The following is a 25,151-nucleotide window of genomic DNA, read 5'->3' as shown; positions in this document are numbered from 1 at the left end:
ATATAAGTAAGCAAACGCACAGAATTGCATCATGACTGCAAAAGCCAAAGCGAGGTACTGTGGCTTTCTTTTACAAAGATCAGAGTCCCTAAGGGAGTGCCCAACATATTGGCACAAATCTTCCCACCAATGACCTGGTTCCACTGAAAGCCCATCCCAATGGACAGGCCTTCCCTGACAGCCCGCCCTGAAGAAAGTCATGATGAAAGAAATGCAAAGACTGGAGGCACAGCCGATTCTCCCTTCTGGCCCGTAGCTTTGGTTTGTGGGAAGGAAAAGCCTTTGAAAGAGGATCCATATTGTGCCTCTTATCCATTTCTTTCTCTTTGCAAGAATGGAAGACAATATTTTCTTTAGCGAAGCTCTTTTCTTATCAACATGTAGCTTAGTACAGTTATATTTTCTGAAGCACTCCAATATTGACATGTTTATTTAAGGCTACAAGTTGATAACATGAAAAAATAAAATAAATGAAATATGCAACGCATTGCTCCCCCCCCCCTTTTTTTTTACGGTAATATTAAGCATGTTAATACAGTTCACGGATCATCTGCTCTCCTAATGCAGATGATGCTTATTCTGAGCCATCAATTTAATAAATGATTTATTCAATGAGCAAAGGGCTCATGCAAAAGTTCTGGGTGTCTATTCTTAACAACCAAAATATGAATTTTCTATAACTGGGTTTTCAATAAAGGACACAGGAATCTTGACTTATGGTGACCTTAAGAGAAATACGAATGCTATGAAAGTTCGTTTTTTGGGTCAAGTTTCTGTTGTCTGAGGCCGCAGAGCTAAGCAGGGCAATGCAGAGCACAAGCGCTTCCGTATTACTTGTGCTCACAGACCTAATTCACCATATAATAGTTCCTTTCTCTACTTGGTGCCTTGGAGCAATTGCTTCATTTCTTAGCACATCCTCATTTACAGAGAAGCAGCCAACAGACTTTCAGATTTATGCCATTATTTGCTTCTTCACCTTGAACTCCAACTAAATCCTGCCACACTTTGGTAATGTGAGTGCCAAACGGTGGCCGCATGCCAGACACAAACACTTCCCAGCTTCCCTCAGGAGCTCCCTCGATTTCAGGGAGGTGCAGATTCCTGCCAGAGGGCTTAGCTGTGCTGCTTACGCATCTCCGCCCCCCCCCCCCCCCCCCGCAATGTTCCTTTGCCTAAACGCTTCTAACTTGGAAATGTAATTTGGGAAGAGAGGCAATTAGAACACCAGGGAACTGAAACATCCCTTTTTCATGGAGGAACAAGTGAAACCAGGGTGAGGGGATTCTGGGTACTTTATAACGCCTTTCACAAATGGTCCAACTCAGCCCTACCCCTAACCAGCATTGATTAATCCAACAAATATTTATCGTTTGCTTACAAGGCACCGGGCACTGCTCTGGGGATGCAATGACCCTAAGAACCTGGGTCAGTATACTTCTCACTGGACCTGGCCTGGGAGTGTGGTAGCCAATACAATAATAACAATAACTCCACTTAGTTGAGTTTCTATTGCATATGAAAAATAATATAAACGAAGCTACTTTAAAATGGAGCCGGACCTGCGACCCCAGAAGAACCGCCTTTTGTGTCTTATGCCTCAAAGCTTCGGAATGTTAACACAGGACAAGATAGCCTCTGGACTGGGCCTAAAGGACACTGTGTCCCAAAGAACTGTCAGGCGGGATGGCAAGCAAGCAGATATTATGATGACCAGACTGATGACTCCCAGGCTGAAATTAAACATGTCTCCCTTCTATTGACTTTGTCACCTAATGGGATCACCATTTGGGTTTTTGCCTGCATCAGTGCTCCCTTAGGGCTTTTTTTTTTTTTTTTTTTTTTTTTTTATCTCAAATGAAGGCTGCTGCCTCTCACTTTGACCTTTTACTTTTAGGCTACCATGTGTTAGGTACTCCTGTAGCTCGCTGATTCTAAGACTCCACTATTTTTTTTTCACATTTTCATATCTCTGAAATCAGAATACACCTCTTAATTGGTGCTTTCTCACAATCAGCCAGGCAGCACACTGGTCTGCTGGCGTGACCATGGACTCGTCTAGTCACATAGCTGTGCATCAATCCATCTGGCCCGTGACTACCTCTTTCCAAAAACATGAAATAAAAATTCTAAGTGCTAAGAAATCATGTCACAGGTGGTCTGTGTCTACCTCTTTCCAAAAAAAAAGAAATAAAAATTTGAAATGCTAAGAAGTCATGTCACATTTTGAATGAAACCTTTTCTCTCCTTGAGAATACATACAGTAATGATACTTCCCACATATGATGACATATGGAACGTGAAGAAAAGTTGTCTGTATGTATCATTTCAATGAATACTTGAAACATCTTTTCCAGGTAGGAATTATCCCCATTTTCCTTTTTGGACAGGAAACCTAGGTGCAGGGAGATTAAATAGCAAGCCCAAAGTCAAATGGCTTTTAAGTATATCTATCAGAACTTGAACCCAGTTTCTCTGACACCAAAGCCTATGTCCGTGCTTCCCATTACACCAAGTTGCTTCTTTTCTAATTAGCACGGCAAGGCAAGAACTTCTGCAATGTTGTTATAGGCAAAACACAGAATGAAATAATATCTATTTACAGTATGTTTGAAGTTGTGCCCAGAATCCTAAATCCTGAAACAAGTACAAATAAACGGACAAACGAACGACTCAAGACATGGGGATCTGTGGGCCTGGTGACTGCCCTAAGTAATCCAGTTAAACAAATAGAGTGTGTGGAGGGGGGGGGGCAGTAATGTCACAGCCTCTCATTACAGCTGTTGGACTGGTAGGCAGCTAGAGAGAGAATTATTCCAGAGAAAGTCCAGGACTGAGGCCAGAATGGTGATCAAAGGATAGATGCACAGGTGATAAACCCGCCACACCCTTCACCTAACGTGTACTTTGGGAAGACACAAAGTCCTGGGTTGGCAGCTGATATCAGTACCCTGTTTCCTTGTCATTGTCCTCAAGGGACTTGGGGTTGTAGCAACTCCTCACTTCTTCCCCCCTAGTTTAGCATCAAGATGATCTACAAAGTCAGGACCAAAAGTTGCTTCCTCATTTGCATCCACCGAGTGTGCCCACGAAGATGGACAGCCCATGTTGGCTGACTACGTTGATTTCTGACAGGTGTCTTAGAGGGATGACAAAGGCATGCACCTCAGTGGAGAAACTCATCTTTTCTGAATGTCAAACATGAGATACAAACATTGCCATGTGTCTGCTAGGCAATTAGGGACCCCCCACACTCCCCCCAATTATTTACTTGACTTTCTGTAAACTGACAAACCCTTTGAAATTAGGTGTACAGTTATGGTGTGGCAGTCCCACTGCCAAAGGCTCACCTATGTGTGGGCACTGCCAGGACATATTACCTGGTTAAGAGCACATTAGCAACTCAGTTGGTGTAGCTCAGTGGTTGAGCATTGACCTGTGAACCAGAAGGTTGTGGTTTGATTCCTGGTCAGGGCACATGCTCAGGTTGTGGGCTGGATCTCCAGTGTGGGGTGTGCAGGAGGCAGGCGATCAAGATTATCTCTCATCATTGATGTTTCTCTCTCTCCCTCTTCTTTCCTTTCTGAAATTATACATATATATATATATATATATATATATATATATATATATATAATTTAAAAAGCATATTAGCATATCCAATAGATAAAAAAGCTGCCACTAACTGGTCCCCTGGCTTACTTGTGGGCAGTTCTCTTTTTGTTTGTGTGCCTAACTGCGAGGTTTGACCATTTGGGCCTGGAGTTGGGTGGAAATGCTATTTGCTGGATTTAATCATTAGAATTTTGCCCCTTAGATACTAAGATGTAAATACATGATTTGGAATTCACACAGGAGGGAGGGGTTTAGCATCTCTCTGGACAAAGAGCAGGGAGTTGGAACGAGGACCAATTTCGCCCCCAGGCTGGGTCCTCACAAAGGCTGCCAGGTAAGTGTGCTGCTCTCATCATTTTCTGTCATTTTCTTTGTTTCCCCCAAACCTGCTCTGTTCAGTGAGATGGGAATACACACAAAATAGCAGCTGAGAACACAGGATTCATCAGAGTCTCAACATATCAATTTTCAAGTGTAGCAACTTTAAGCACATTGCCAGCTTTTAGTTTCCATAGAAAATAATCCCTCATTGTTTTCGAAAAAAAAAACAACAAAACCTGAAAGCACCCCAAATTACCGCACTTTTAACATCCTGACATGTTGATGGCCTGCGTTCTTCCCAGATCAAAGCGAGCGTGTCAGAAGACAGTGCTGAGCAGCTGACTTAAAACACAGTGTTTCACATTTGGCAGGAATTACCGTAGTGAAAAAAAGACAAGGTGACTTTCTACTATAGATACGTATTTTAGTTTGGCAGAGATCCGAAGAGCTGAAAACTAATTTAGGATGACACAAATGCTTATCTTTCTCTCTGCCCCCTGCCTCCCTCCTTCTCAACCAGGTGGGGAGTTTTGTCAGTTACGCTGTGTATGTTTTTAACTCAGGGGGGATGGGCTGAGGCTGGAGTCACGCTGAGCCATTGTGTGGATTCTCATCTGGAATTTCTAGGATTATCTGGATTTAAACAGCAAAGTCAGACCTTGCAAGCCTCTTTCTTCTTGCTGAGGGGAAGCTGTGCAAAAACTTTGGTGCCTTGTAAGGAAACGTTAACCTAGGGCCAGAAAATGATGACATTATTCAATGACCCCGCGCTGTTACAACCTGTTGGAAACCCTTGGCGAGAAGGCGGCAGGCCCTGAGTGATTTTGAACAGGCAAAGGTTTTGCCCAGGAAGATGGGGCTTAACTGAAGATGGAGGACAATGAATACAGGGCAACATTGCAAGACAATTCCACTTTATCTGTGTCAAGCAGCCTGTTAAGATGGGAACCCTTATCCTACACAAACTTTTCAACTAAGTGGCTTTCTTCTTTGAGTTTGGGGAGTGGGTCAGAAAGGCGGGTGTAATTACTCATTGTGAAATGGGAATGCAATGTCAGAAAATGTCTATCACCTGCCCACCTACAGCAGACATATGGTTGGACTTAGCCAGTTTGAAAACATTTTTCCCCCCTTTTGTAAAGGTGAAAACACTCTGAAAAGGAAATCTTAGGAAAAGAGCAGTAATATAATCAGATAGGGGTTGGCGCACTGTGGCCTGTGGGCCAAATCCTGTCTGCCACCTGGTTGTTTGTATGGTTTTAAGACCCCCTGGGCTAAACAGGTATAGTTTTACACTCAGACTGGTTGAAAAAAAAATCCAAAGGATAGTATTGGTTGACACATGAAAAGTACATAAAACTCAAATTTCAGTGTCCATAACTGAAGTCGCTTGGAGCACAACCATGCCCATTTGTTTACGTCTTTGTTTGCTTTTGCTTAACAACAAGCAGTTGTGACAGAGACTGCATGGCCCGCAAACCCGAGAATGCCTACTCCCCCGCTCTTTAAGGAGAAAGGCTACTGGGCGCTGGGACGCGGGTTCGGAGACTGAGGAGGAGGCTTGGCTGCTGCCCAAGGTGTTAGATGATTCAGGGCCATGTAGGTTTGAGGCAGTATTTGGAGAACATGCCAAATGTAAACTTTAGGAGAGAGCAGTCAGGGCAAAGATGCTAGACCCGACATCAGGAAACCAAGGGTCTAGCCTTCATCCTGTAGCGAACTAGCCATGTGACTTAGATGTTCTGGGCCTCAGTATCAACTCTTGTCAAAAGACTGTTGTGTGCCAATTCAAAAATATATATATATTTTCATTGATTTCATAAAGGAAGGGAGAGGGAGAGAGAGAGATAGAAACATCAATGACGAGAGAGAATCATTGATCGGCGGCCTCCTGTATGCCCCCCCCTGGGGACTGAGCCTACAATCCATGCATGCACCCTGACCAGGAATCGAACTCCGGCCTCCTGGTTTATAGGTCGATGCTCAACCACTGGGTCATGCTGGTGGCACCAATTTTATTTTCTGCTAGAGTGTGTGTTGGGGGCTGTGGGTATGGTTCAAATTTCATAATTATATAAACATGCTTTAAATGAGAAAGTTTCTAACCTGTTCTTGTTATGTACACTGTAAGGATAAAAACACAGTGTAGTCAGCATAACACAGGTGAGGAGCTCTATGCTGCTCATACAACTCAGAAATTTCGGGGTCTAGAGGGATTTCTGGTGTTGCTGGCACTGAAAGTCCTTGAGCTGCCCAAGGATGGAAGACAGCTTCTTAAGAGGGGCGCTCCCTTGCGTTCCAGCTTCTCCTAAACTGGTATTCCCTTGGAACCACGTGGGCCAGAGGCCACATGAGGCCCCAAATGGTCCCTGAGTGGTTCATGCAGCCCCTCAGAGTAATTTATTCCAGGGTGTTCTGTATACTGGGGGAATTGAATGGAGAGTATATCATAAAAGGTTGCTGACCCCAGCTCTGAGATCAGCAACTGGGGGACGAGGGGAAGGGTCCTTCCCTGAGTTGGTAAAGGCCCCACCTTTTCCCATTTCCAGGGGAGCTAACGCTATCCTGCGTCGATACCACCCACATGCAGGATCTATGGGAGCACTCGTCATGGGGCTGAACGAGTCCAGATTACTCATTTCTGGAAAGTCTCCTCTGATGGGTTGGAACATGCAAACAAGCTCATTTGACCCATGGTCACCGCTCCTGGCAGGCCTGTCCATAAACGCCCTCGGGCCAGTGCTTCAACGGAAGAGCTGTCATGTTCTACTGGAACACGGAGTCCCACATGGACCAGAATGGGCTTTGGCCCTTGTGCTGCCTCTCCCTCCTTCCCCGAAGGTTGTTTCTAGGTAGGCACCAGCCCTCGCTGTTCCCGACAGCACCTTTCTCTGTGTTTGCGATACACTGTGTATGCCCCTGAAGCTCTGTAATTAATAATATGCTGCTTTTCATCTTCAAAGTCACCCACATTAATTAATCCTCACCATACTTCAGAGTTTCTGCACATAAATAACCACCCTGTTCCCACGTTTCATTTAGGGAACCACGGCCCACAAGGAAAGCAACTTCGTGAAGGCTGAGGAGAAAGGGGTCTCTGGGGTCAAGATCAGAACTCACGGCCTTGACCTCCCACCACACTTGCAGACCTGGCAGCCCCCATGGCTCCATGCTCTCCCCCATTGCTGCTGGGTAAATTGGCTCATTACATCACTCATTTTGAGTCATTAAACTATTCTTCAATACTCCAGGGTCAGAGCACAATCTTACCTAAAGCATACATAATAGGAGATGATGGATTATAACCTAATAAACCATCCTTAGATGCTCAGGTCCATCCAGTAGCCTCAAGACTGAGAATAAATATGTTTCCTAATCCATCATTTACAAGTTACGCATCCGATTAAAACATTAAATGCTCCCTATACGATGTCCCATTTATGTGATCGCCCTACAGAAAGCTATTATATTTTAACTATCAAGCTCAATAAATCAGGCAGTAGCCATCTATCTCTCTCTCTTGCCAGTGGAGGAGGAGGTACGCCGAGGACAGTCTTGGCAGTGGCTGGCAGTGCCCACCAGCCCAGCGGAACATCAAGCCTGAGAAGTGAGCTCATGGACCCTTTCTGAAGTTTCTGACATAAAGCCGAATCGTGCAACAACCCCAGAGGCAACCGAAGGTCAATTCAGTTCACTTCCACTGAACAATCATCTGGGGAAGCCCATAAAACTACCTCTAACAACACAAAAACAGGTACGCAATTGATTGAGGGTGTAACAGATGCCCTTCCCCCTCCTTCAAGTCAACCTATTGCTTCGTCCTTCAAGAGGTAAGTGAGAGGCAGACAGGACTTGAACCTCTGCCCCTAGAGATGGGTTTAGAGCACAAAGGTGTTTGCAAAGCCCCAGATACACACAGTGCCTTTCCCCGGGATGTCAGTGTTCTCACGTTTGGAGGGTACTGCTGAGAGGTGCGCCCAGTAAGGAATGTGAAACCTATTTTTCCAGTTTAAGATGAGCACACGGATACTATGGGAGAGAGTGAAAACTTCACATCAGTTTTGGGCTAGTAATGGTTGGCCGTGGTCAGGGTCTAAGATCTCCGGGGGTGCACAGTCACCCTCCCTTGCCATCAGGCAAGCTTGGGAAGAATGGGATTGGAACTCCTGGACCAGCCCTTCTCTGGCAGGCACCATACTGGCTGGCTGAGGATGAAGGAGGTGTGTGAGTCCCACTCCCCAGAGAGAAGGGGCAAAGCCAGCATGCGCAGGGCTGTCTTCTCCCCTCTCCTGTGGGAGGGGTTTCTACATAAATGTTGGGAGCTGTTTGGGGGTTGGCCTCCTTTTGCTGTTTTCTAGGTTTGCTTTGCAACATGGCACAGACAAATTGGGGAGGCCGATCATCACTGCCCTGAAACCAAGCCAGAACCGCCACGTGTTTCAAATAAACTTTCACAAATGTCCCTGTGGCCTCTGCCTGGGCCAGGAGATCTGCCATTGGCAGGCTCAGTTGACAGAGTGGCAGCAGGGGCTCTCTGTCGGGGCCAGGAGCTGCGAGTGGGCTTTGTGTCCAGCCCAGGATGCTCGCATGCATGTGGCACCCTGCCCCTAAGCTCTTGGCATTCACTGCTTCCCATAGTTACACAGGCTGCACCCCAAGGATGCAAACCAACATCCTTGGCATGGGAAAAAAGATACCCCAGCAACTTTGCCAATCTGCTACCCTAAGTCATATTCAGAGTTCCCAGAAGCACAGCTGGCATGGGAGGTGGACCTGATTCGGATTCAGTAGCATGTGGTGTTTATTCCCAGAGATGCTGATCACTATTCTTCTTCTCTTTGATTTTTGGCTGTAGTTAACCAATGCTCATGAATTTCAGAGCATACACCTGGGTTAAAATCCAGTGAGGGAGGAGACTAGAAGGCTACTTTGGGAACGAGGGATGGGTTTGTAGGAACAACAATTCTCAGGTGATCTCCAAGAAAGAATATAGCAAGGATGCTTAAGTTCACATATGAGAACTGTCGTTTAGAATCACGGAGAAACGCCTCAGATAGAAATGGATTTCAGGAGGGGAAAAATCACTCCAGTCTGTCACTCACTCTTACGTCTTTCAGGAGCCAACAAGCACATTTTGCAGACAACAGAGGGCCTGGTTCCCTCCTCCCCCCAACAGAGGCAGCTGGCTCCCCACTCACCGATGAAATAGGCCAACAGAATGGCCAGGAGGAGGGCGGCGGCGATGGCAGACAGGGCGGCACATTTCCAGCTGCAGTACTTGGAGGGCTTCTTCAGCTTGAAGGCCTTCCTGGAGAAGGTGTTCCGGGGCAGCAGGCGGGGTGGCGGCGTGTAAACGGTTCCTGAGGTCAAAGGGTACCCCGGAGAAGAGCTGCTGAACAGGGGTGTGCTTCCAGAGGAGGTCTTAAAGAGAAAGTGCCTGCCAGGAGAAGGGAGAGAGTCAGGATCCACACGGTGACCTGGGAGGGGCAGCCACTGCTCTCTCACACTCTGCATCATAGATGCTAGGACAGTCCTGGCTAGTGACCCTGCTTGCCCATCAGGGATGAAGGGGCAAAATGCTACCCTTGATGGTGACACACATGAATTCTGCAAACTCACATCATTACAGACTCTCCCATATGCATCTAGATTTTATCTTCCACAACGATTCGCAATGTAGTCAAAGCAAATACAAAAACCGAGTTACTGAGAGCGATTAAAAATGGTGGTGGAGTAAGTGGATGATTCACAGACACGCTCCCAGGACCAAAATGTAATTATAACTAAAATATAAAAAAAATCCTGAATAATCAATGGAAGACTAGCTGGAGAGAATCCCGATAACTGAGGATAGAAAGTGGAGACCACATACTGGTAGGAAGGGCGAAGGTGCGAAAGAGCTGGATGGGCTCCCATAGACAGCAGTGGAAGTTCCGGAGAGATATCTCAGCTGTGGGGGGTTGCCAATGAGAGCTTTGGGGTCTAATCCCAAGCTGGGTCCCAGCAGAGAGTACCATAACTGAGAAAGTTGTCCATATGACATCTGGCTAGAAATGCAGGCATCCTCTTAAAGGGCCAACACACAAAATTCCATGTGCAGCTACTTGTGCTCCAGCAGAGAGAAGGCAGAGTGGATTGGAGCTGTGTGAGCAAAAGCCAGGATTGGGAGCTCTGAGGTTAGGGCTCAGAAGGCAGACATCCTGGTTTCCTGTGCTGTCATTCCCTCACACTGCTGAGGTCATCTTTCTAACACAGACTTTTGCTATCCAGGCAGTTTTGCCTGGGGCGAAGACAGTTGACCCATCCTATTGGAAAATACCTGGCCCTCTGGTGTGGAGTGCTGAGGCCCATTAAGAGGCTGAGAATAACAAGTAGCCTCCAGGCAGATGCAATTGCCTCACCCTGTTGGAAAATTCTCGCCACACCTGTGGACCATTGCCTGAAGGCTACTCAAGATGGAATCTAACCAGTCTGCAGGCAGAGGCAGTCTTTGGAGGTTTTGAGTCTTTGCCTGATCTGATTAGTCAGAAACAGCATTTGACACTATATTGCACTAGAGATTGAGAGTCATAGCAGATCAACCTAATACATAGTCACAAAACCAAACAGGCAGACAAAATGAGGAGACAAAAAAAACAATCCCTAAATGAAAGAACAAGGGAATTCTCCAAAAGAAGAGATAAATGAAATGGAGATAAATTTATCAGATATAGACTTTAGAATAACGATGGTAAAGATGTTCAATAGCATGAGAAAAGACATAGTAACTATGAAAATGGAAATAAAGAATGACATAGCATAAATAAAAAACACATAGGAAGGAATACACATCAGATTAGGGGATGCTGTGGATCAAATTGGTGAATTAGAAGACAGGGTATAAAAATATTCAATCAGAGAACCAAAAAAGAAAAAAACAACTGAAAAACAAGACAGCCTAAGGGAGTTGTGGGACAACATGAAACAACAATATTCACATAGTTGGTGTGCCAGAAGAGGCAGAAAGGGAGAAAGGCATAGAGAAGGTGTTTGAAGAAATATTGGCAGAAAACTTCCAAAACCTGGTGAAGGAAAAAGTCACACAAGTTCAGGAGGCACAGAGAACCCCAAGCATGAAGAACCTGAACAGGCTCATGCCCAGACACATCATAATTAAAATGCCAAAAATTAAAGACAAAGACAGAATCTTAAAGGCAGCAAGAGAAAGGCCAACTATTATGTACAAAGGAGTTCCCATAAGGCTATCATATGATTTCTCATCAGAAACTCTACAGGCCAGAAGGGAATAGCATGAAATACTCAAGGTAATGAAAATCAAGGATCTGAAACCAAGATTACTATATCCAGCAAGGCTATCATTCAAAATAGACTGTGAAATGAAGAGCTTCCCAGACAAAAAAAAAAGGCTAAAGGACTTTATCACCACCAAGCCAGCATTACAAGAAATGCTAAAGGGGCTGCTGTAATGAGAAGAAGAAATAGAGAAACCTAGGCCTACAGAATTAAAATGGCAATAAATAAGTACCTATCAATAATAACCTTAAATGTAAATGGATTAAATTCTCTAATCAAAAGACATAGGGTAGCTGAATGGATACAAAACATGACCCAACTATATGCTGTCTGCAAGAGACCCACCTCAGAACAAAAGACACACACAGAATGTAAGTGAAGGGATGGAAATTTTTTTTCCATGCAAATAGAAAATAAAAGCTGAGATAGCAATACTCATATCTGACAAAATAGACTTCAAAATCAAGGCCATCACAAGAGATAACAAAGGTCACTACATAATACTAAAGGAATTGATCTAACAAGAGGCTATAACCCTGGTAAACATATATGCATCTAGTATAGGAGCATATATATATATATATATATATATATATATATATATATATATATAAATCTCTAGAGGACTTTAAGGGAGAGTCATAGTAGGGGACTTTAACACCCCGTTGACTTCACTGGATAGATCTTCCAGACAAAAAATTAACAAGGAAACAGTGGTTCTAAAGGACACACTGGATCAGTTGGCTTTAATTGACATTTATAGAACATTTCACCCCAAAGCTGCAGAATATACACTCTTTTCAAGTGCACATGGGTCATTCACAAAGATAGACCATGTGAAATATATTGGCACAACTACTTACGAATAAATATTATAATATTCCCATTTACAATATGAGAAATCAGGCTTGGAGAAGTTAAGCAACTATCCATGGATTTAACCCTGAGCTCTGTCTTATGCTCAAGTCTGTGCTCTTACGTGTTACCCTAACCTGTCTCTCTTGAGTCTTCTTCCTAAGCTGTTTTCCCCTCCATCCTGCTTTCTGTTCTGAGACCGTCTCTCAAGGTCATGGTGTCGTGGTTCCTTCTTTGGAAACATCTTTGCCCTTGGTGGCTAGAGCCATGGGGTGACAACAGGGAAATGGGGTCTCCTGTGGACACCTAATATAACCCTTCCTCAGGGTCAGGAGACTGTTTCTCCAAGGACACTTCAAGGATCACCAACTCTCTGATCGTGTGCCATTCAGGGCTTCAAATGTAGCTTGCCACACCTTTTACAATGATAGCTTATCTTCCAAGACATATATACTAGTGGACTTTAAAGCATAGGTTAGGTAGAGTCTTGAGCAGCTGAAAACCAGGGGTTTTGTCTTCTATAACATGTTCACCTTTATGTGCCCAACTCTAAGTTCGTTCGGCATGCAGGGGAGATGTGAATGAACGAGCAAATGAATGAATGCATGCATGAATGGAGCTCCCTCGCTGTGTTGTGATTTTTACTTAGCTTCAATTCTAAGATCCCAAAATCTTTTACGGGCATTCCCTTCTCTTCAAGTCTTCAGTAGGTGCAACTGTATTTATGGACCACTTACTATTTGTCAGTGACAACGCTAAATGTTTTACTTGCACTAAAGCTCACATCAACCCTGGGTGGTAGGTCCTATGATGACTGCAGTTGTACAGATGAGAAAATGGAAGTTAAGAGTTAGCAAGCTGGGTCTGTAAAGCTCCAGCTCCAATCTGCCTGACTCTAAGAGCTCTAATTGAGCTACTATACCATACTGCCCCTGCACACTGGGGCTAGCAAGCTTGCCCAGCGGGATTCTGAGGCAACATCCCTGTCATTACACACATTTGCATCTTGGCTGCTTCCAGACAAAACCTTGAAAGTATTTAAGTCCTTGACGAAGATCAAACAGGCCTGATATGACTAATAATCATGTCAGGAAATGAGCATCTCAGTGGATTATTTAACATAGCTTACATTAAAATAAACAACTAACTCATATTTAAATGTTATTTGTACTCTAAGTATGTTTGATGACCTGAATGAAGCTGAGAGGTTTGGGTTGTGAGGGGGCAATTTTAAGGCTCATGGGTCCTTTCATACATAAGGCCCTGCATTCCTTGTCCAGTAGCTCCAGGTTACAAAAGAATCCGTTAGCAGAGGAGGCAGTAGGCACAGTGTGTAAAGGCCAAATTTTGGAGCAAGATACATCTGGATTGGAGTCCTGGACAAGGAAGCCAGAGAGGAGCCTGCAACCGAGGTACATGCCCTTGACCGGATTCAAACCCAGGACCCTTTGGTCTGCAGGCCAATGCTCTATGCACTGAGCCAAACTGGCTAGGTCGTAACCTTAATAATTAACGTATCTGTCCCAAGTCAAACTGTGAAATCCTTGACACTTGATACTCCAGCTATTACTCTTAGGATGTCCAGAGCCTAAACCCCAGTGCTCAACATCAGCCATATTTTTTTTGACAGTATCAGTAAATTAGAAACAGGAGTGTTTCAGCAACATGAGAGAAATCACAAGATGAAGATTAGGAAATTTAAGTTGGCGTTAATGTAATTTTTAATGCAGTCATTTATAGGAACAGAAGGAAATAGCCATTATTCCTGTGGTATGGGATTGCTTCATGAGATCCTAAAATTGCTTTCTTGCAATCCAGTCTATTTTCCATACCTCCTTCCAAAAAGATTACATCATAAATCACCACTCCTACCCCTCCCTCAAACAAACAAACAATAAATAAAAAAGGCTGGCAATAACTCTTAGAATAAATCTTCCCATGGCCTATAAGGCCTTGCGTGACCTGCCCTCTGGCAACCCTTCCAACCAGATCTTCTACCACTTTATCCTCCCATCAGTTATATTGTCCTTTTCCTAGTCTTCATCATAACACATCCATCACATTCCTGCCCCAGGGCCTTTGCACTTGCTGTTCCCTCCACCTGGAAATATATGCATGACTTATTTCTCCACCTCGTTTCACCGCTGCTCCTGAGAAATCTTCTCTGGCCCCCCTCACTCCTTTCTCTGTCATTTTCCATCCTGTTATAACTGTTTTGTTTTTCTTCATCATATATGCATTTGTGTATTCTTTATCACCTGCATCTATCATTCAGAACTGAATCTCTATGAAGTTTAAAATAATAATGTATTTTGTCTGATTTGTTCAATGCTATATCTTAATATCTAGAATAGAGCCTGGGACATAGTGGGCATTCAACACATCTTTGTTAAATGAATGACCTACAGCCTTTCCAAGGTCAAAATAATAAATATTAAAAGGACATGACTGTGAACATTTTTAAATAAGCCAGTCAGAGAGAGACAAGTATCACATGATCTCACTCATATGTGGAAAATAAACTGATGAATAAAACAGATCCAGTGACATGGAACAGACTGATGAATTTCAGAGGGAAGGTGGGGGTGGGGAGGTGGGTGGGAAGAGATCAACCAAAGAACTTGTATGCACATATGCATAACCCATGGACACAGACAATAGGGTGGTGGAGGCCTGGGGTTTGGGGCGGGGCAGGCTAGAAGAGGTCAATTGGGGATAAAAAAGGTACATATGTAATACTTTCAACCATAAAGATTAAATAAACATTTTTTTAAATTTTAAGATTAGGATTCCTTCTGCCCTATTGATTCTTGCTTTCCAAACAGATTTACAAGTTTGTAAAGCAAGTGTCTACATTTACACATACAGGCGAGATCCCTCCACAGAAAAACAACCCGTATACTTCCCATCAGGCATTGCCCCTCGAAAGATAAACCTCTCAGGCTGCTCAGGGGTATCACAGCGTCTGCGGTAGTCACAGCTGAACGAAACCCGTTCAGTTATCACATCTCTGCTTTCTCATTGCCGGTGCTTCAAACGATTAAACCAAAATACCAAAGATATGTAGACTCCTGTTTCTGCCACAACATGGTTACACCCTGGTGTTACAAATCTTTAGAAGGTTCAATTCAGCAAACAAACAAACAAAAAAAAGAAAGGTTCTAAAGAAACGATCTTCAGATTGTGTCCCCCAAATACCTGCTTTAAGGTGACTTGAGTGCTCTGTTAGGAAAGTACAAATTCCTGGCTCTGACCAGACCCACGCCTGGGGTCTGGGAGTGCATCCCCTACGAAGCTCCCTAGGTGATTCGAATGTACGCTCAAGTTTAAGAAACTCTACCCTAACCGTTTCTGCAGCTTTTAAATGTGTCTAACTTACAGACAACACACTAGATGGTGAGTGGATATATTTTTTTAAATGCAAGTTTTGAGTGCTGATGTTTTTAGGGGTGAAGTGTCATGAAGTTGCCAACTTCCTTTCAAATGATTCAGCAAAAAGATCTTTATATCTCTCTATGTACAGATAGATGAGGCAAATGGGGCAAAATGATAGCAATTGTTGAAACTAGGTGGTTATTCTATCGTGCTATTCTTCCAACTTTCCTGGGTGTTGAAAAATTTTCATAATTCCGGGTTGAAAAAATGGCAAGTTCTGATTCACTCAAGGACTGCCCTCCCATGTTGCAGAAAAAACAATAAATAAAATGAAGCCAGACCCAAAGGTAACGGTCTGGCCAGATGGCCACTGGGAGGACCAAGGAGGCTGAGAGGACTTGGGATTGTTCCCCGAGCAGGCTGGGAAACGAGGAATCATTGGTGATGCCCCAACTGAACTGCTCCCCAGCGGCTGGTCATGGAAGGGGCTCGGCGCGGGACTCCAGGCATCAGCAAAAATGCGTCGCTTCCAAATGCACTTGACATTTTTCAAGCACAACTCAACTGCTCTCAGAATTGGCCACTTATGTCTTGGGAAGGAAAGGCAAATGAGGGGCCCCCAAAGTGCTGTCCTTGGAGTTTGCTGACACTCAGAGGGATAGAGAGAACCAGCCCTCGAGGGCTCACGAAGAGCACCAGAAGAGCCTGCACACCCTTCCCCAGCCACGAGGGCTACCAGGCTTCGGTCCTAGCACACAGCGTCCCTCCGGGCACAGGGCAGGCCCGCAGAATGGCCATGCGATTGAGTAGTGAGACTCAGGAAGGACGGCCTTCCAGGTGCCCAGCTCTGAGCCCTGGGTCGCAGGGATTTCTTAAGAATACAGCCACCATCACGTCCCCCGAAGGTGCCAATCTTTTGGAGAAATGTCTCCCCTTTTCTCATGTGAAAACAAAAGCATTTAATGAACACCGAGAGAGCTAGCAGCCATCCTTTTGGGCGTTTTCTGAGAGACGTCAAAAATGTGTAGTCGAGGCAGACTCTTGGCAAACCAGGCTTTGCCCCAGCTTGGCTTAGAAAATGAAGGGCATGCATGTTCTCTGATGAAACAACCATGGAAGGTTCTCCAAAGAAGTCCAACAAACAAGAAACTCGCGCATAGCATCCATGCAAGGAGGGTGCCATCAATTCAAAATGCCGCGGGGTTTTATTTTATGCTTGGGAATCAGAAGGAGCTTGGCTGCTCTCGAGGGGAAGCTTCGAGAAGAGGTGGCTGGTAAGATGACGTAAGGCCCCAACAAAAGACTTCCCTCTCTCTTTTCAGCGTCAGTCACAAGGAAACACACTCACTAGCCACGCAGCCTACCAAAGAAGGAACACATGCAGCCGATCCCTCACCACCCAGTGCATTTCCCAGCTGCAACCAGTGGGGTCCCAGGAGCCTGGCTGCCGACCGGCTCCGGGTTTGGCTTTACTCCCAAGGGGAAGTCCTAGCAAGCCTTCGAAACAGAGACGTGCTACATAAATAATGGCATTGTCTCAGCCCCAGAGGTCAAGTTTCTGTTTTTTTCCCCTTTTTTCCTTCCTCTCTCTCAACCTGCACCCCACTACCTCGCCCCAGCTCAGCACTCAGCTAAGGGGGATGCCAATGACTGACAGTGCAGGTGAGTTCTCTTTGGCCCATGAAGTCAGTTTCCACCAACATTCTCCTTGAAACCGAACAAAAGCCCTGAATGGTTTCGACGTAGCGCGTGTGCAAAAAAGCGGCTCTGGTATCAGGAAAACGGGTGTTCACTGTTGCTCTACCGAGAAAACGGACCTCCCAGTAAATAAACTCCCAGGTGTGTGGAGCAGCGGATGAAAATATTGATACTCAGGCCATTAATTCCTAAAAGAGTTTTTGAAAAAAAAATCCTCACACAAAGATATCTTTTTATTGATTTTCAGAGAAAGAGGAAGGGAGAGAGAGCGAAAGGGAGCGAGAAAAACATCGATCGGTTGTCTCCCATATGTGACTGGAAATCGAACCAGCAATCGTTTGGTGCATGGTATGACACTCCAAATAACTGACCACCTAGCCAGGAGAATTAAACGATTTTTAAAAATATGTTTTTATCGATTTTTAGAGAGAGGAAGGGAAAGGGAGAGAGAGAGAGAAACATCAATGATAAAAGATACACACTGATCAGCTGCCTCCTGCATGCTCCCCACTGGGGATTGAGCCTGCAACCTGGGTATGTGCCCCGGCTGGGAATCAAATAGTGACCTCTTGGTGCAAGGTTTGATGCTCAACCACTGAGCCACACCAGCTGGGCCCTAAAAGATTTTAAAGCATAAATGCCATTGCTGAAATTTGATAAAACAAACAAACAAACAAACACACAACCCAGAGAAGGGATAGAGCAGGAATGGGGATGTGGGACCAGTGAGGGAGACCAGGTGTGCAGCAGAGAACACGAGATTTCATCACATTTTACTGGTACTGGCCGTGCTCTTTGAAGCATCAGGTTTATTGTCTCTAAAGGAGTAAGTTTACTACAGAGGCAGCCTATAAAGGGTACTGTGGCATGTCAAGTTACTGTAATTAGGTTTTCAGGAGTCATAATAAAACATTTAGCTGGAGAGAGGTTAAATAACCAGCACACTTTCTGGAATCGTTATTATACTCTCCCACACGAGAAGGAATGGTGCTGAAAGAAGGGAAACTCAATGGGTGGGACCCTGGGAGAGGGAGGGCGGGAGGGAGGGAGAGAGATAGAGATAGAGATAGATAGAGAGAGAGAGAGAGAGAGAGAGAGAGAGAGAGAGAGAGAGAGAGAGAAATGGGATGTGGAGAGAAAGAGGAAGAGAGAGAGAAGCCTACAGGATGAGATGGAAAAAGCACAAGAGACGATGAGAAAGGACACCTTGGATACTGTGCTGCTCAGCCACTTCTTGACTAGCAAAACTAAGTAATCTTTAAAGGGTTCTGCCTTTATTTTCCTTTTTTGCAAATGTAAAATGTACACATTATTTTAAAAAACCAAGTACATAAATTAAAAAACAAACAAACCAGACAGCAAAGGCTCCTATACTCTTGAGGGACAGACTGGTAAACATTTGATAGAGTCAGACTTTCCCCCACATATAAACATCCCTGCATTATTGTTCTTCTTACTGATTTAACTAGAGGCCCGGTGCATGAAATTCATGCGGGGGGAGGGGGGGATTGGGTCTCCCTCTGCCCAGCCTGAACCCTCTTCAATCTGGGACTCCTCGGGGGATGTCTGATTGCTGGTTTAGGCCAGATTGGGCCTAAATTGCCAGTTGGACATCCCTCTCATAATCCTGGACCACTAGCTCCTAATTGCTCACCTGCCTGCCTGCCTGGTCGCCCCTAACAGTCCTGCCCTGCTGGCCGGGTCACCCCCAACTGCCTCCCCCTGCCAGCCTGGTCGCCCCTCACAGCCTAATTGTTCAGTCATTTGGTTGTCCCTCACTAAAACCCTGCTGGCCTGGTCGTAGGCAGCCATCTTGTGAGGGCGTGAGGGTCCATTTGCATATTACCCCTTTATAGGATTGTTTGAAACCAATAGGATTTTACCAAAGAGGCGGTACTAAGCCTACAGATTCTGGACTTGGACGACCAGGGTTTGGCTCCTATACTTATCAGTGTGTGACATTGGGCAAGTGACTTAACCTCTCTGGGTCCCGGTGGCCTCACCTATAAAGTGAGAGGATGCTAGTTCCCACTTCATGGGCTGGTTTGGGGGAGTGGTGAGTTTATTTACATGACATGCTTCACATTCATCTTGATGTCCAGTGAACGGTCAGTAAGTGTAGCTATTAATCCACTGAAGGGCAGCAATCATGTATATCCTGCTCTTTACTAGATCTCCTTGATCTTGCACAGTGCCCAGCTCACTTCAGCACCTTGTGGGACGAATGAGTTGTTCTAATTAGCACAGCCCCTCAAAAGTCATTTTATTAGGAAGGGGAGGGAGGGAGGATTCACTAATGTGCTTGCTCTCTTCCCCCAGTTGGGAATTTATGCTTGAGTTGAGAAATGAACTGTTGCTTTTAAAATTAAACTTTAAAAATGTTTAAAAAAAATTGCCACTTCCCAAGTTTGAAAAAGCCAATAACCCAATTAGTATAATTAAAAGCCCATTTCACATCATGATTCCCTAAGCTTCCTCAAACTAATTTTGATTCAGGGGAAAATAGGCTTCAAGGTTTCTGATCCCTGAACCTTTCCGATCACAGGGGACATCACCACATTTGCATATGCCGTGAACAACAGGAAAATCCTCTATGTTGCCCTCTTCAAAATGTGCAGTCAGACCCAAAATGCCCACAGCTGGAATAATTAGCCACTCAATTTATTGCCTTCCGTTTTTCTAAATAGAAGCTTCAACTCTTGATATTTAAATAGTGTCACACTGTGATGTGACATAGCATTTCTCAAGGTAAAACTTATTTTCCCCCACTCGCCCCCCAAGAAATGATATACTGCTGAGTGCAACAGGCAAGGTCACTGAGGTCACTAAAGAAAGCTGGTGTTGTGAGCAAATCCATTTCACTCTTTGGGATAAAATGAGGAGGCTTTTTTCCCCTTGGTGTTGTTAATTTGTTGACTTTTTTCAAGTTAATTGGTTAGAGTCTTAATGTAGTAAAGGAAAAAAAGAAACCACAAAGACTTCTGACTCTGACTTCACACTTGACCTTGACTTCACCGTACACTATAATATGGGAGTGTACAGACAGACATCTCAAATAGACTTGCACTGGCGTTCACCGGCAGCCAGAGCGAGATGAAGAAAGAATGCATGCCATCAGATACAATCAACGAGCGGATGATTTCTTCCCTCGCGTTTACCGCCGGTATCATTCTGAGACTCAAGGAACTGTCGAGCTGAAGGAACCTTGGGGTCTGTCCCTTTATCATACTCTGCTTCATGCCATTACATCTGTCCTGTGTGTTTGCCTTGTCTCCGCAAATTACAAACTTCTCAAAGGCAGGTGCTAGATCTTCTGCTTCCTCTGTTCTTAGTAGGTGCTCACAAATGTCTGCTGAAGGAACACACACAGGAATGGTATAGACAGCTCTGTGGGGGCTGGGGGTGTGTGTGGAGAGATTGAGAAAATAAGAAAAAAAAAGATAGAGAACTGATGGACATGGACAACAGTGTGTGACAGTGGGGAGGAGGTGGGAGAGTGGAGGGCATAGAGGGGATAAATGGTGGTAGAAAAAATAAAATAAAATAAAATAAATTAGAATTTAAAAAAAGAGCCCAGCTGGTGTGGCTCAGTGTTTGAACATCGGCCTATGAACCAGGAGGTCACTGTTCGATTCCTGGTCAGGGCACATGCCTAGGTTGCGGGCTCGATCTCCAGTGTGGGGAGTGCTGGAGGCAGCCAATCACTGATTCTCTCTCATCATTGATATTGATGTTCCTATCTCTCTCTCCCTCTCCCTTCCTCTCTGAAATCAATAAAAATATATTTTAAAAAAGAAAGAAAATGGGCAGGCTTTGGAGTGAGGCACATCTGGATTCAAATCTCAACTCCACCGGGAACTGTGTGAGGCTGGGAATGATAATTTCCCTGAGCCTCAGATGCCTTCTCTAAAAAATGGGAAATAACAATATCTACATCACAGAGCTGTTGGAAGGGCTGAAAGAAATCATGAAAATAATTTGTGAGCACAGAAGCTGGCCCACAGGAGGTGTTTAATACATATCTGTAGCATATTTCCCCCATGTCCTTGGAAAGAATACAACATTTAAAATATGAAGTTATGAGTCAACCAATAGCTACGGAGCATGTGGATACAGTGGTGACTACATCTTTACCTTCATCTGGAATTTATGACTGAAGAAACATGCCAAATAAACAAAACCCAAGTCCAGGCAAACCAACAAATACATCAAATAATTGTAAATTGGGAGAAATGTCATGAAGGAAACCAGGAACTAGGACAGGGAAATTGTGGGACTACCTTAGTGTGGTCGCTCCTCTCTGAGGATAAGAAGCAACTAATCATGCAAGGAGCCCTGAAAAGAACATGTGTAAAGTCCCCGAGGTGGAAAAGATCTCATTCTTGAGGATATGAAAGAACAGTATTGCTGGAGCACAGTGATGCAAAGAGTGAGTGGTAGGAAGAAGAGGTAGGCATGATGGATAGTAACTATATTACAAATACTTTTGAGGGCATGGAATCTGGATTTTAGTCCAAATGCAAGGGTTTTAAACTTTGTCTTCTCCTTGCAAAAAGGAAGCAGATTTAGAGGCATTCAATCTCCAAAATGATTTGGTAGAACAGACTCAAGGAGAATTCAGTCCATTTCTCTGAAAACGACTGGCTGTCTTCTTTGCCCTCTGCCTTGAGGGTTTTGCTTTTTGTCCACAATATTCTAGCCACTCCTCAATATGGCACCTATTAGTCTATGTACATTTCCATATCATTAGATATTTGAAGTTTAACATGACCAAAATACAACCCTTGATTTTTCGCTCTATACTATCCTTCTCTACCAGGTTTAACCCATGCTGGTTAAAGAAGTCATCATGCTCTGGCTGGTTTGGCTCAGTTGGTTGGGCATCATCCCATGCTCCGCAAGGTTGCCTATTCAATTTCCAGTCAGGCCACATGCCCAGGTTGTGGGCTCGATCCATGGTGGGGGACATATAGGAGGCAGTTGATTGATATTTTTCTCTCACGTTGATGTTTCTCTCCCTCTCTCCCTCTCCCTTCCTTCCTCTGTCTCTAAAAAAACAACAAGAACATCAAAACCACACAGAAGTCATCACTATCAGTGGTATAGGTGCCAACCCAGGAAGCATTTCCTAAGGAAGAGAAAGCTGCATGCAGGTTGTTTGTTAGAAAGTGCTCTTGGAAACACCACCTGTGAGGGAGTGAAGAAAGCAGGCTGGGCAGTGGGAGAAACTGAGCTGTGATGCCATGGGAAAGGGCCCTGGTCAATCTCATGGGCAGCTCTGGAGCGGGGATGGCTCTGCAGAGTTGCTCCAATTTGGGCTGAGGGAGTGTGGCTTTATTACCCTCACATGAACCAGCCATCAGGGCATAACCTTGGGAGAGGTGGCTCTCTTCCGCTGAAGTTTAGTCCTGAGAAGAACTTGGCTGAGATCTGTTAGCTGCCAACATTCTCAGCCACTGGGGCAAAATGCATGCTCCCGTCCTGGAGAGTGGCATCTGGTGGGTGCCATGCCATCTACATCACTAGGCTTCACTATGTCTCCTGTCCCTCCCTCTCACCTGATCCAGCATCAGATGACTTCCTCTCTGCCTCCGACACATATCTGTCCTCTTCTTACCCTTATACCTCTACATCACCTGGCACGTGGCCTACTGCATTCAGTAGCCTCTAAATGGGTTTCCACTTTGGTCCTCTACATCCAATCTCATAGGAGCCAGTTGTTGTCTATAGACACAAATCAAATCATATTCCTCTCTGCCTTAAAATCTTCCAGTTGCTTTATACTTGGAAGTAGTCCAGCTCATCATGGCCCACAAGGCACCTGGTGTGGTGAATCTCATCCCTTCCCAGGCTCCACTCACTCTGCTCCTGAGGTCTCCTCCCTCCTCAGAGCGTTAACATTGTATTTCCCTCTGTCTGGAAGGTCCTGAACTCGCCCTTTGCATGGCTCCTCCCGCTAAGGTCTTTCTAGTCTCCCCTTCAAGCTCACTTTCTCAGAAAGGCGTCCTTGCTCAGCCTTTCCAACCCCATCATGTTACCAGCCTTGTTGTTGGCACAGGTAGGGTGGTGGTGATGGGATAAAGACCCTGGCCTCTCATTCATTCAACACTAACCCCCTGGAGTAGCTGGCTCACTCATTTCCTTGTTTTTGTTGGCCTGGATTGAGTCTTCCTCACCGCTGTATCCCCGCCCCTGAAAGAGTGCATGCTTGGTATTCTATCAATTTCTAGGAGATGAATAAAACATGACCAATGTAGATCTTGAAAAGTTCATTTTATACTGTCTTTAGGAACCGATAAATTGAACGTCTTCTGTCAGCTCTCAGACGCAGCACTTCTCTTTATTTATCTTGTAGTGTCTTCTTCAAGGATGCCCTGGCACTAGATTTTCAAGATTTGGGTAAATAAAGACCATGTTCTCATGATACCTACACATAGCTATTTCAAATCCGTTGAGAAATCTTCATCTTTCTATTCTGAGGCTTTTCAAATGATTCCTGAGAGCCTCCTCACTTTCTTGACCTTGTAAGGGGGAATTCTCCACAACTTTTCTGTCCTTTTTAAAAAAATTGAGTTTATTGGGGTTCATAAAACCATACAGGTTTCAAGTGAATAACTCAACAAAACATCATCGGCACACTGCATCATGTGCCCATTTTGTTTGTTAAATTACTTTGTTCATTAGATTCCACATATAAGTGAGATCATATGATATTTGTCTTTCTCTGACTGGCTTATTTCACTTAGCATACTATTCTCCAGGTCCATTCATGCTGTCACAAAGGGAAAGATTTCTTTCTTTTTTGACATCTGAGTAGTATTTCATTGTATAAATGTACCACAGCTTTTTTTTTTTTTTTTTTTTAAATCCACTTATTTGCTGATGGGCATTTGGGTTGTTTCCTGATCTTGGCTATTGTAGATAATGCTGTAATGAACATAGGGGTGCATAGATTCTCACAAATTAGTGTTTCAGGTCTCTTCAGATATATTCCCAGAAGTGCAATCGCTGTCATTCCTGAGGTAGATTAGCTATAATCACATTGATTATTTCCACTGAGCACACACAATGACTTCGGAAACGAGTGGGATAATTTAGATTAATGTCTAAGATGCTGTGTCATTGTGGTCCTCCCTCCCCCTCTTTACACAGCAGCCCCATGGACGTTAGTTGACACTGATTTGGGGCCACTTCCTGGTTGGTAACCAGGAGCTCAGAGATAATCTTCAGGTAGGTCTGGAAGAATTTTGGGTAAATGTACTTGCTCCTTATCAGTCCCTTCTTTGCCCACCGACAGAGCAGTTTATCTTCACGGGCCGGTACCTTTGCAAACACGTTTTCTCTTTCAAATCACTTTTAAAAGAATATGATGAAAATGGTTTCCAGCTCTGAAAAGCCCTGTTTACCTTCCTCCACCCAGGAAAGAATCCATTTATCTGTCTCCTTCTCCCCCCACCTCTGCAACAAAGGAGCCCTGCCTGACACACCTTTATTTATTTCCTTATCTTTGGTGCTTCAGTGACTTTGGGACCATCAACAGAGCAGTAGTTCCCATGATGCAGCATGGGGATCATGTCGACAGTCTTCCAGATGTTAACCTATATGGCATACTTGCATCCATGTATTAGTATCGATCATATGACATATGCTGGTATTTTTTGTATAGTGCCTTCAAAGTTAACCGCTTCAAAGCATGTTTTGGGAATAGACTCCCCCTCCACACCCTCAGCATCTTTCCTGGGAAAGGCTGCAGTAAGAAGTAAATTCTCAAGCCCAAATATCTTGTCTATCTCTTGAGGAGACCTTTCGTATTGAGGGGGACACACTGGCTGTCTGTTTTCTTTTAATTAATCAGTTAAAATTATTTTATTTAGGTGAGATTCACATAACATAAAATTAACTATTTTCAAGTATACAATTTTGTGGCATCTCGTGTAGTCATGATGTTGTACAAATATTCTGTTTTCCCCCAGAACATTTCTATCAGCCCCAAA

The 25,151-nt window shown here is 44.4% G+C and overlaps 1 protein-coding gene across 3 annotated transcripts in view; it reads right to left on the bottom strand.

Annotated features, from left to right (window-relative positions):
• TENM2 (teneurin transmembrane protein 2) overlaps positions 1–25,151 on the bottom strand; it is a gene marked incomplete at its 5' end in the record, with an annotated part of 1,189,887 nt that overhangs the window by 234,182 nt on the left and 930,554 nt on the right. For all 3 annotated transcript variants that reach the window (XM_081092171.1, XM_081092173.1, XM_081092172.1), the window contains one exon: positions 9,135–9,373. In XM_081092171.1, the coding sequence (XP_080948297.1) occupies positions 9,135–9,373 (239 nt within the window). The remainder of the gene's footprint in view (positions 1–9,134; positions 9,374–25,151) is intronic.

This window comes from Myotis nattereri (genome assembly GCF_964212035.1).
Source record: "Myotis nattereri genome assembly, chromosome: 5".
NCBI lineage: Eukaryota > Metazoa > Chordata > Mammalia > Chiroptera > Vespertilionidae > Myotis > Myotis nattereri.
This window is presented reverse-complemented; position numbering and strand designations above follow the sequence as displayed.